The sequence below is a fragment of the Gigantopelta aegis genome, chromosome 4 (assembly GCF_016097555.1).
Source record: "Gigantopelta aegis isolate Gae_Host chromosome 4, Gae_host_genome, whole genome shotgun sequence".
Lineage (NCBI taxonomy): Eukaryota > Metazoa > Mollusca > Gastropoda > Neomphalida > Peltospiridae > Gigantopelta > Gigantopelta aegis.
Genome location: NC_054702.1, coordinates 54,871,377 through 54,884,741, shown reverse-complemented (window position 1 = coordinate 54,884,741; position 13,365 = coordinate 54,871,377). Strand labels below are relative to the sequence as shown.

The window sequence follows — 13,365 nt, the reverse complement described above, 5'->3', positions numbered from 1 at the left end:
AAACAAGTTGTTTTAGAATGTATCTGACAAACAGAAATGAGTTAGATGTGTTTTTAAACAATGAGTTGTAAAATAAATGGTATTTAACGGACAAAAATATTGTATTTTATTTCTTACATATCCAGAAAAGAAAAAAAAGTTTTAAAATAAATTTAAATGCCTTTTCCAATGAAAACCTATTTATGGTCCTTGCGCTTATAGTTAAAATTGTGCACCACAGAAAAGTCAATTTCAGGTTACCTTTTACGTCACAGAGTGATCAATTCAACCGTTCTTTTTTTTCATTGGATGGTATGACATTGGTGACTTGGTCATCACCTAGGAGTAGCAAGTTGTATGTCTTTAAAATGTTAACACACGTATATGTGTTAACAAGTATGTGTTATCAATATTAATGAATGATGTTCTCACTAATGGATGTGTAAAAAAAAATTGATTAACCACATGGTTAAAAAGTTTTTTCATTTTGTTAAACGCATGGATTAATTAATCATCAGTTATTGGATGTCAAACATTTGGTAATTCTGGCCCACAGTCATCAGAGGAAACCTGATAAAACAATTTTCCATTAGTACTAGTAGCAAGGCTTTTTTTATATGCACTTTCCTGCACTGGTTGGAACGAGAAAAAAAATCTTTTGAATGGATCTACTAAGGTGGTTTGATCCTACAAAGCAAGTACATGTACTTATCTCATTCGTGAAATATTTTAAAAATTAAAATTGTTCTACTATTTTGATGTCAATAAAAAAAATTGTCAGATGTTAGGACACGTCAAATTGAAGCGATGTGCTTTTTTGTTTCTTTTTCTTGTTTTTCTTCTTCATATTAGCTATACATTTGTATGGACGACAGTTTAAAAAAGTTATCTATTAACTCAGTATAAAACAGTGAATTATTACTTAATCTATGTAACATGCTTTAGCAGCAGTGGGTTTTTTTGGTTGTATGTTTCCCTTCATCATCATCTTCTTCATCTTCTTCTTCACATAGGCCATAGATTAGTTTGGACCACAATTATAAAACAGTGATCTATTACTCAGTACAAAAAGGGAGATTTATTACTCAGTCTGTGTAGCATTATTTCACACTTGACTGTAAATTAATTTGGACCACCCTACAGTTTATGTTTGGTTTACCGTCTCTGTCACTGTAGACAAGTATGTATACAATAGATTTGTGTTATTGCTTCATTGTTGAGGAATGTTGGGAATTCTACCATGTTAGCACGAGTAAGGGAGTAAGGCGTAAACCCTTCTGCCAAGTTGGATGTTCATTAATCGTCTGACTGGGGGAAGACTTATTACCGCCAGTCGTACCTTTACTTAACAAGTCATGTTTAGCTAACCCCAGCAGTGCAGCCAATGTTTATGATCATCAGATGACTGGGGGATATCAAAGACCATAGTATATAGACTGGTTTACTGACCCTCACAGCATGGCCGTTTGGCCATTGACTGTAAGAAAAAAGAAAGGAATGATTGGTTGGTGACACATTATAAACCCAACTCTCTTGTGTGTAAGATACGATTGTGACATCTCATAGAGATTTTGAGAAATAGTATAGAATAGCAGATTGAAAGTACTGTTCATTAAAAAAAATACCCATCTCAGTGGTGTAGTGATTAAGCATTTCATTCATTTTCATTTCAACTTATTTTCGGGCTTATATCCAATTAAGGTTCAAGCACGTTGTCCTGGGCACACACCTCAGCTATCTGGGCTGTCTGTCCAGGACAGGGTTAGTGGTTAGAGAGAAGAGAGTGTAGTGGCCTTATACCTACCCATTGAGTCGTTAAAACTCACTCTGGGTGGGAGCCGGTACCGGGCTGCAAACCTTTTTCCTACCATCCTTATGTTTGATGGCTTAACCACAACGCCACCAAGGCCAGTTGTGATTAAGCCATCAGATCATGGTAGATACTTGGGGTTTGCATCCTGGTACTGGCTCCCATCCAAAAACTAATTTTTATGACTCAGTGGATTTAAAACAACTAAACTGACTTCTCTCACGAACAACTAACCAATAACCCACTGGCCTAGACAGACGGCCCAAAAGGTGTTATAGTGCCTAGGACAGTGTGCTTGAATTACAACTGGATAGTGCCTAGGACAGTGTGCTTGAATTACAACTGGATATAAGCAATAACTTAAAATAACTTAAAAATAAATAGTGGGAAAATGTAAGAAAACTACGCAGACGTTTCTTAAACCATTGATCTGTGTCTGGAGAAATAATTCAGATACCTTGCAGCTAATTAACACAGTCGATCCTTTAATAGAGTTGTAGAACACTGGTTGGAATGGGTAAAAACATAATGCTTTCTACTAAATGCATTGATGTTGTCACCTCTAGCATCACGGACGCTTAGTCTCTACCACTGAATAAAATCCCAGTCTTACACACATTTTTAAATGTCAGAACACACCATTTTAGTATCTGTACTTGATTCATTTTGAAAGCATATTTAAAAATAAGAAAGGGAAAAAAAAGAGTGAAGTATCTGTCGTAAAAAGAAGTGATTCTGAAGACAGTTGATCATATTACAGCAGGCCATCATTTTAATAGGTTGACCTTATGAAAAAGGCTCAATATTACTCGTCATAAATCATCTCACCTTGGTGCTGAATCCAAACAGCGTATTGATTATAAAAAATCTGTCTACATTTCAGGATTTAATTTTGATAATAAAATGAAAAAACAAATGTGTTTTGCATTGCATTGTGGATATGTCTGGCTTGTAGGATCTCCCCCACCCCACTCCAGTGGGGGAACCCATTTAATTTTTTCATGTATGTAAAAAAAAAAAAAAAATGCATATAAAAGACTCCTTGCTGTACAGGGGCAAGATTTAGCTCAGTCAGTTGAGTGCTCGCTTGAGGTACTTGCGATCGCAGGATCGAACTACCTCGATGGATCCATTCAACTGAGTTTTTTTCTCGTTCCAACCAGTGCACCACAACTGGTTAAAGGCCATAGTATGTGCTCTCCTGTCTGTGGGAAAGTGTATATAAAAGATCCCTTGCTGCAGTAAAAACAAATTAGCGGGTTTCCTCTGAAGACTACATGTCCAAATTGCCAAATGTTTTACATCCAGTAACCGATGATTATTTAATCAATGTACTCTAGTGGTAAGAATAGCTTGTGTTAGCTGTGGGTTTCTTCTTTCATGTTTTAGACCAATTTTCACAATTACCATGTGATAGACTCTCAGTAGCAGCAGTTCAAAATGTGCAGGGGTGTCCTTTAATACCAGTATTCATTTACTCCAACCAAGGGAAATAATCCAAGCGGCCTTGGGACTGATTTATCATGCATGTATATTAAATTTTGTACATTTGTTTTTGTAGTACTAGTAGTACATGCACAGCTAATTGTCAGTGATGTATATGGAAATAATTTGTGTGCTGGTTTTTTGTTGTGGATATTAAATGTGAATTTGGTTTTCAAGGAAAAGGGCACTTAAAATATTTAAATTATGAAAACAAACACTACAAAAAAAATACAACAATATTTTAATTCATTTTATCCATTGATATTCATGTGAACACAGTAAACAGTTGTATTGTAATTTGGAAAATGATTGAGTTATTATTTAAAAAACATAGTTGTATGTAAAAAATATGTTGGTACTGTTAACCTTGATATGACCGAGACCCACCAGTGTATATGTTTATGTGTATATTACTTACAATGTAGCTTGTAAAATTAACCACACCAAGGGTACACCAGGTGCATGCATGCTTCTGCCTATCTTTGTAATGGAACATATAATTTTATATAAATCTTTATCAATCATATATGAAACAACATTTGAAAGGTGATTATGACCCACTATGCACACGTTTTACAGGACAAAAAACCCATATATAAAGTAGCTTCACATTTTACGTTTCTTATGATTTAATTACGTAAATGCATTTTAATCTATACTATCATTACTATTATACAGCTGTCAAAGGTAGAATGTACATGCAAATATCTTACAGAAGTCCATGTCTGACGAAAACAAACAGTGACAAAGTAGTTTCTATTTTGTTGTGTAACATGTAACAGAGTTCTGTTTATCAAGTTGAATTTAATTCTGGCCGCATGAGTGGGTTTTTAAAGGTATTACCGTGTAGCGCATAGCCACTCGTCAAACACCCCAGTGATAGGCCTGTCGAACAATTGTGACCACACAATTGATGGATCTCGCAGCACAAAGGTGTCTTGTCTTCTACTGTGGGTGGATCCTGTGACCTCCTGTAACATAGTTGCTCCGGTTTCAAAACAGCATTCTTCTACATTGTATTTAGAGCCCTGCCGTCTGTCGGATTTAATTTATGGCTTGCGTGGGACTATATACCATTACCAGCCTTTAATAGAAATAAAAAAGAGTAGTAAAGTGTTTTTACTGATTACATTCACGTTAAAAATGTCTCAAAATAAGAAAGAAATGTTTTATTTAACAACGCACTCAACACATTTTATTTACGGTTATATGGCGTCAGACATATGATTAAGGACCACACAGATTTTGAGAGGAAACCCGCTGTCGCCACTACATGGGCTACTCTTTCAGCAGCAAGGGATATTTTATTTGCGCTTCCCACAGGCAGGATAGCTCAAACCATGGCCTTTGTTGAACCAGTTATGGATCACTGGTCGGTGCAAGTGGTTTACACCTACCCATTGAGCCTTGCGGAGCACTCACTCGGGGTTTGGAGTCGGTATCTGGATTAAAAATCCCATGCCTCGACTGGGATCCGAACCCAGTACCTACCAGCCTGTAGACCGATGGCCTAACCACAACACCACTGAGGCCGGTCGTCTCAAAATAAAGCAGTTCGCTACACTTCTATACTTCAAATCTGAATTAATGTAACTGAATATTGTAATTAATCTACCTGTAAATGTGTTCATTCATCAAGTATTGTTTTCATTGTATATTTTGATCCAGATGCATTTGATTGAAGTCTTGTTTTTCTGTCTGTATACAGGGCTTCTAGATTATGGTAGCCCCACTGACATGGCTAGTGATATTCAATGTTGGGCTGGTAAATAACTACTATTGCCATGCCCAACGGCTAGTGGAATTTTTTGGTCAAATGTTGCAGTTAAGTCTGTTTTGTAAATATGAATATCCTGCTCCCACCCCAAACCCCTAATGTTACTGTTTTTAAACTCTATCTCACTCTTTAGGTGACATATCTATGACTATTATTTAGTAAAATTGTTTTAACTTAAAGTAAAGTATGGCTAGTGAATTTTTAATCGTGGCTAGTAAATGTTTTAAATCACTGATCCCATGGCTAGTGGATTTTAAAAAATTTCTAGAAGCCCTGCTGTGTCTTTCTGTGTTCCATTTATCTGATAACTTAAGTTAATTGTCCTTATTTATATTTGTAATATTTATTTTCCCTGCTATTTCAAGATTTCTTTTGAATCCTGGTTATTGTGCAGCTGGTACCATTTCCCTGAAAGTTTCAGTTAAACTAAAGGTGATGCCACACTATAAGAGAGTCTTGTATGAGAACAGCCAATTGCATAGCAACCACTCCAATTGTAATGTTGTCTTGTCACAGTCATCTGTTCTCATGGAGGGGCGGGACGTAGCCCAGTGGTACAGCGCTCGCTCAATGCGCAGTCGGTGTGAGATCGATCTCCGTCGGTGGCCCATTGCGCTATTTCTCGTTCCAGCCAGTGCACCACGACTGGTATATCAAAGGCCGTGGTATGTACTACACTGTCTGTGGGATGGTGCATATAAAAGATCCCTTGCTGCTAATCGAAAAGAGTAGTCCATGAAGTGGTGACAGTGGGTTTCTTCTCTTAATATCTGTATGGTCCTTTACCATATGTCTGATGCCATATAACTGTAATTAAAATGTGTTGAGTGCGTCGATAAATAAAAAAAAAAAATATTTTTCTTTCTATTCTCATGGCTATTCTCATATCGTATTGTGTGACGTCGCCTTAATTTAGACTATCTAAAACAGTTTTTCATTCTCTTATTACAAAAATACACTTGAAGCTTTTATAAGTTTCTTGAAGTAAATTTGACCTTTATGTATTCCATGACTGTTTTATTAAAACACTATTTATGTAAGCCAGGTCTATGTAACCAGATGTGCATTTCATGAATCATCAGAAAATGTTAAGATCCTTTTAAAGCCGTATAGTGAACCATGATGAGTTAGGTCAGTCCTTGAATGCTCATATGGCCAGTCCTTTGCTTTGATGACTATCCCATAAATACCTTTGTCCAATTCTTGAATGCTTGTAATATTCTGGCTGGCCTGTCAATGTCTGTCACTGATCCTTAAATGCTTAGTCAACCATTGAATTAGCTTAACTAATTATAACTAGGAATTCCATTTACTTTATAAAATAATATTTTATAATATGCTTAAACATATTTATTGATGTTCAGCCATCCTGATTTACATTACCTGTTTTCAGATGACATCATTCTGTGGCGGTGTTAATGGATATTCTGTGATGAGGAAATACCTTTGAAGCCATCAACATGTTTTCCTTTAATTCCAATGGAAATGAGGCTGGACAAAGCAGCAGTGGTAACCAAGACGATGATGAAGATTTGCAGCGATTTGGAATGAAAATACGAGAAGCTGCAGGTTTGTACATTTGTGATATTTTTAGCAGAAATAAACTTCTTGATTAACGAAACACAATAGGTCACTCCCAAATTTAAAAAAGAAAAAAAATTAATTTGCTGTTAAACAATTGGTTACAGATAATATTTTATAAATCTTAAGAATCCCCCTACCCCCATTGTCTTTTAAAAATCCAGTTTAGACTCGCATGTACACTGGTTAATGCTTACATTACAAAAGCAGTGCTTCAGTGTTAGCTGTTATAAAAGTATGATTTTGTTCTAGTTCATATGTAAAGAACAGATGCAAGACTGGTATAATGTATTTCTGTAGCTAAAAGTTTGATAAAAATATTTTAAGAAAAAAAAACCAATGATGTATATATTTTGTGACATGGAATCAGGATACAACGATAGATGTACACATGGCTAAACTGATGGGGTTGAAGAGTTAAATGTTCCAAGGTCAAACCAATGCATATACAGTGTCGATGTACATTGTACAACAACATTAAAGCACTAAGGACTATCAAATGTATTAAATAAATGTTTGCTGGATATTTTATTTTAGTAAGGTGAATGTTGTTTTTCTTTCAATTGAAATACAGTGTATAACTGAGACGTCTCGGCAATAGCATCCTACCTTTTATAATGAAAACGTAAATAAATCATTTCAGAAATCTCATCTTTCGGGCCTCTAGTTGTTGCTCGTAAAAAGAAACATCATACTTTTTATGCAATGTGTGGGCACTCGTCCCGTTTTGTGTGGGTTTGTGCTCCGCCAGGCATGAAAGCTCGGCCAGTTAATTTTGTATGGTGTTCGCTTGACTAAAAATAATTGACATTTTGTACCATGGCCCAAATTCTTCTGGATGAAGCCATGAAGATGTTCTCTTTGATATCAACACATTTGAAATCTTTTCAATACCTACGTTATCATTTGTTTAAAAAAAATGAAAAAAATTGGGGGGCTAATACAGTATTTAGAGGTGGGAATTCTTCTCGTGGAACATTGTGTTTTCTCGCATTTTAATCATCCTTGCCCCCGGACCCCTCTAGATTACCTCTATTTTACAGTTCACCACCCCGGAACCGTCTAGATTTCCTCTTTTTGACAGTTCACCAATTCCCACCCCTGAGTATTTGTAATGTTAAAATTATACATTATTTCTTGCTTAAATTATACATTTGAGCAAATCCAGTGTTTATGCCATCTGCAACATGCATTTTATACTAAACATGAAAGGTATCTTAACTAGGGATAGTAACGTGATTGAAAAATACATATTGTTGATGCCTTTTTCTCTGTATTGCTTAGTGTTTCAAACAACCTAAAAAAAACTAATGATACATACATACATACACATGTGTGTATACAGGAGAAAATGAAAATAGCTGTGTTAGTATTAACCTGATTTACCTATTGCATGCTGTTCAGAAATGGTCTGACCAATTTCCAGTGGAGCGGTCAATTACTTTAATGTGCAGTGCCATGTCTGTGTGCAGAAACATGTGCTGAGGACCCTGGCTAACCTGAAATCTATTAAAATTCAGAAATAATTTTAAATCCAGTTAGTTTTATGAACCAAAAGTGGTTTATAATATTAGAAAATGTATCTCCCTTCATATAGATACAGTTATGGTGACCTGTATATATACAAGTATTATTTTAGTGTGAACCGGTTACAAGTACATGTATTATGTTAGTGTGAACTGTATACAAGTATTACATTTGTGTGAACCATATACAAGTATTACATTTACAAGTATTATATTAGTGTGAACCATGTACAAGTATTACATTAGTGTGAACTGTATACAAGTATTATATTAGTGTGAACCATATACAAGTATTACATTAGTGTGAACCATATACAAGTATTATATTAGTGTGAACCATATACAAGTATTACATTAGTGTGAACCGTATACAAGTATTATATTAGTGTGAACTGTATACAAGTATTATATTAGTGTGAACCATGTATTATATTAGTGTGAACCTTATACATGTATTATATTAGTGTGAACTGTATACAAGTATTATATTAGTGTGAACTGTATACAAGTACATGTATTATATTAGTATGAACTGTATACAAGTCTTATAATTATATTAGTGTGAATTGTATACAAGTATTATATTAGTGTGAACTGTATACAAGTATTATATTAGTGTGAACTGTATACAAGTATTAGTGTGAACTGTATCCAAGTATTATAATTACAATGTATATTAGTGTGAACTGTATACAAGTATATTATAAATTATATGGTAATATATGACATATCATTCATTCCACTTACTGCTGGGAGCTTTGTGATCTGCCACCGTGTGTGGAGCAAGGTGAATGCTCTTTCTTTTTGTCCATTAAAGTAATTTGGTTGTTGTTTTGATAAACAGGCTGCCAATAGGAAGATGCCATTGAAAGTTGACAGACATGTTTACCTGCTGGTTATTAATACTTGATTCAGGTGTAGGTTGAACGCCTGGCTGCCCAGGTTGACGAGCAGGTCATCTGATATGGGTTAACCGATGTTATCTGGGCTATATGTCCAGTCTGCATTCTCATACATGTTTTTTTAACCAGCGGGTACCTATCTGTCTATGACTTGTCAATATACTTTGAAGATTATGACTTTTGACGTGTCTCATATGACGTCATATGCATAGCTACATTACAAAATTGTTCATTTGACCTCTAGGTCATCGTACAATGCATGTGGCTGAAATAACAGAAATAATAGCTTTTCCCCATAATTTTTATGGTCTGCAGGATAAAAATATCTAGTGACTGACGTCGGATATCTGCATTATCCTGTTCAGGCCGAATGAGAAATTCCGCTCAGCAGAGCCTCGCGGAATTTCCCATTCTTACCTTCACAGGATAAAGCAGATATCTGACGTCATTAATTAGTTATTCTCTATTTAAAAGACAGTGGATCATAAAGTGTTTGGCCTAACCCAACCAATTTGCTTCTCTTTTTTTTCAGCTGTAAGTTTTTTTTTCAAATAGTATTTTTTAAATTGCCAATATATCATACTAGTGTGTCAAAACGTGGTTGAGTTGAGAGGGGGCAGCACATACATGTATTTAATAAAAATAACAATAAATAAAACATGTAAATAGATTTGAGAATTAATAAAAATTTAAATTTTATGCATTTTAGTTGGGGATAATTATATGAATACCTGTAATTAAATTCAAATGAATTTGTTTTAAAAAATTTTTTTAATACAGTTCCTTTTGAATTTATGCCTATGATCGATATATGTATTTCTTTGAGATATGCCTATGCAGGGCTAGCTTTGGCACTCGCAAAATTTGCCAATTGCGAATTTTAAAAGCAGTTTGCAAATTTTATTTTAATTTTGCGAAAAAGTTTTATGTAATAATTGACATGTTTTAGAAAGTAACTGTCGATTTCCGCAATTTTTGAAGTTTATTAGACAATTAGGCAAAATGTTTTGCTCACCCACAGCTAGCCCTGACTATGGTCTGTATGTATTAGCTGTTATTAAGCGGTTTATAAAGCTATAACCAGTTGTCCGTTAGACTGTACTGCCCTCTTTACATGCACATACAGGTAATTTGTAAAGAGATAAGATTTATCAGCTTTCCCAGTTAGCAATTAACCAATTTAAAAATGATGAACACACTAGTATGTCGGGGCCATGGTGACCTCAGTGCCAGACGGTGTGATGTTTGTAGAACTCTGAGAGTGTTTATCTGCACCCAGCACTGTCGTCTCTCACACCATGGTCTATCACACTGTATAGTCTATCATACCGGCAGATGCCACCAGGCTCCGGTTGCACCACAGAGTCCAAATACTCACCACAGCAATATTCCACCAGCGCGATTTCTTCCCCTACAGGTCGGTGTTTCCCTCTTGTCAAGATGGACCAATTAGCCAAACTTTTGGCACCACTTTTGTCAGTTTATTCGCAGGAAGAGGTTCAAACTGCATGGCAATTGGACCCATCTGGTTGCCAGGGTGAGGAATGGAAGATGGAAGATATAGATTAACACCTGTAGGTCATCATTGCTACTATTAGTACTTCAAAAATCTTCACTTGTTGGTTGGCTGTTGTCACGTGGGACTTCTGTGTTTTTGTTTCTAATGTTAATGCTTACCATTAGATATTTGGGAACTTAAGTTCTGTGTATGGTGCTGTCCACTGGATGGAAAGATGATGTCACTTTAAACAAAGTTACATGTACTTCAATGGGATCTTTAAAATCTACGGTTTTCTGTTGCCCTTAATGCTAAACAGTCAGTCCACAGGCTTTTTTTTTTTTTTTTTTTATTATTTTTTTTTTAAAGCAAATTGTGCTAAACCACATATCTGGATATATCTTTTGAGATCTTTCATCACATTTTTAACCTGTTGAAAAAGTGGAATAAGTTGTTGAGTGATCACTATGGAAACTAACTGTGGTGTGGATATTCCTGATGAAACACCGTCTGTAGCAGATTGCCAAGATGACATTGGAAATCTGAAAGGTAGAGTGGATACGGATGAGATACCAGTGTTAATGGCAGATTCGTGTGCAGGTATTGAAGACATTACAGTGGAGGAGGAATGTAAGTAAACAAGCATGGCGGTACTTTTCTGGGCCCCATTTTATGCAACGATGTTAGCGATAAGATCGCCTTAAGAGCATAGCTACCTTATGCACTTACGGTGATCTTAGAGTTAAGATGGTTTCGTAAAATGGAGACCAGTTCATTTCAGTGTGAAGTTTTCAATATGGCATACTTTAGGCATACTGGATATAAATCAGTTGAATTGTGTTTTCAATAAAAAATTTAAAGTACAATTGCTGCATATGTGTGTGTGTGTGTGTATATATATATATATATATACACATATATATATATATATATATATATATATATGTCAAATTTGCTGGTGCCAGCCAGTTAGTTTGAGATATCGTTACATTTGAGATAACTAAACATCTATGCACTTTGGATCTTAGGTTTTGTCCCAAGTTCAACTGCCTTGATTGCCTCATGTTTCTTCTCAAATGAATGCACTGTTAACTTTCTCTTGCATGTCAGAGTTAAAGCATTGGATCCAGCTACACACACACACACACACACACACACACACACACACACACACACACACACACACCCAGTGCTCAGACTGGGTCCTTCACTGGATTGCTCGCAGCATTCGTTTTCCAACATATTGCAAGATGAATGCATAACAAGTGTACACTCTTATATTTTTATTTTAAAATTTGGACTTAAAATAACAAGTTAAAACCACTCATAGTAAGAACACCTAATCCAGTACCGTTTATATACCCAATCCCACTTTTATTGTTACCCACTTTTGATAACTGCAGCGGTTTCATAGGCCATCACTTTCAAGCGACCGGATTAAATAAATACTAATTAGGCATACTTGGCAATAACAACAAGTTAATCCACTGGCTTCTAATGATCGACCACAAACATAATAAATTAAAAGGAGGCCCTTGACTTGTTTTACTGCATTTATCGAAATAATTTTATTAAATAATAATTATTTTAATTTATGGGAAATACGTTTTCAACTTCGACAAAAATATACAAAATATATAGTAAATATGTCATATGGGACCACATAAGTCATTTGACATAACGTGTGTATATTTATGTCAAAGTTTGAGATAAACATACAAAATCTTACATGTTTTATTGAGAAAGAGAGAGTTTGACATACAGAGAGTTGTGTGTGTGTGTGTGTGTAAAGATAAAACTACATGTATATCAGTACATGAACAGATTTTAATGCTTATTTATTGTTACTAAAATAAAAACACTATCCTCAAAACAAAGGGAAAGATGTAGTTCAGTGATTAATAAGTGAATCAATCAATATTTATTGTACAAAAACAACCCAAATAGAGCTGGTACAAAATAAATATGATGTTACATGACATACAAATATAAAGTTACAGGACATACAAATATGTTACAGGATGTACAGATATGATGTTACAGGACATACAGAAATGATGTTACAGGATGTACAAATATGTTACATGACATACAAATATGAAGTTACAGGACATACAAATATGTTACAGGATGTACAGATATGATGTTACAGGACATACAGATATGTTACAGGATGTACAGATATGATGTTACAGGACATACAGAAATGATGTTACAGGATGTACCAATATGTTACAGGATGTAAAATATGTTACATGACATACAAATATGAAGTTACATGATATACAAATATGTTACAGGATGTACAGATATGATGTTACAGGACATACAGAAATGATGTTACAGGATGTACAAATATGATGTTACAGGATGTACAAATATGATGTTACAGGACATACAAATACATGTATGTTACAGGATGTACAGATATGATGTTACAGGACATACAGATATGATGTTACAGGACATACAGATATGATGTTACAGGATGTACAAATATGATGTTACAGGACATACAAATATGTTACAGGATGTACAGATATGATGTTACAGGACATACAGATATGTTACAAGATGTACAGATATGATGTTACAGGACATACAGATATGATGTTACAGGATGTACAAATATGTTACAGGATGTACAGATATGATGTTACAGGACATACAGATATGATGTTACAGGATGTACAAATATGATGTTACAGGACATACAAATATGTTACAGGATGTACAGATATGATGTTACAGGACATACAGATATGTTACAGGATGTACAGATATGATGTTACAGGACATACAGATAT

The 13,365-nt window shown here is 35.0% G+C and overlaps 1 protein-coding gene and 1 long non-coding RNA gene across 5 annotated transcripts in view; one reads left to right on the top strand and one right to left on the bottom strand.

The window, feature by feature from the left end:
- Nucleotides 1–13,365, top strand: part of LOC121370764 (dystrophin-like) — a 424,499-nt gene that overhangs the window by 10,381 nt on the left and 400,753 nt on the right. For all 4 annotated transcript variants that reach the window (XM_041496221.1, XM_041496219.1, XM_041496220.1 and 1 more), the window contains exon 2: nucleotides 6,445–6,620. In XM_041496221.1, coding sequence (XP_041352155.1) covers nucleotides 6,512–6,620 — 109 coding nt within the window. In that variant the 5' untranslated portion in view covers nucleotides 6,445–6,511. The remainder of the gene's footprint in view (nucleotides 1–6,444; nucleotides 6,621–13,365) is intronic.
- On the bottom strand, nucleotides 3,604–8,975 carry LOC121370766. Its single transcript, XR_005957729.1, has 4 exons — nucleotides 8,906–8,975; nucleotides 8,019–8,138; nucleotides 6,435–6,542; nucleotides 3,604–4,358 (listed from the first exon to the last, which is right to left on the bottom strand). It is a non-coding gene; the product is annotated as an uncharacterized LOC121370766 (long non-coding RNA).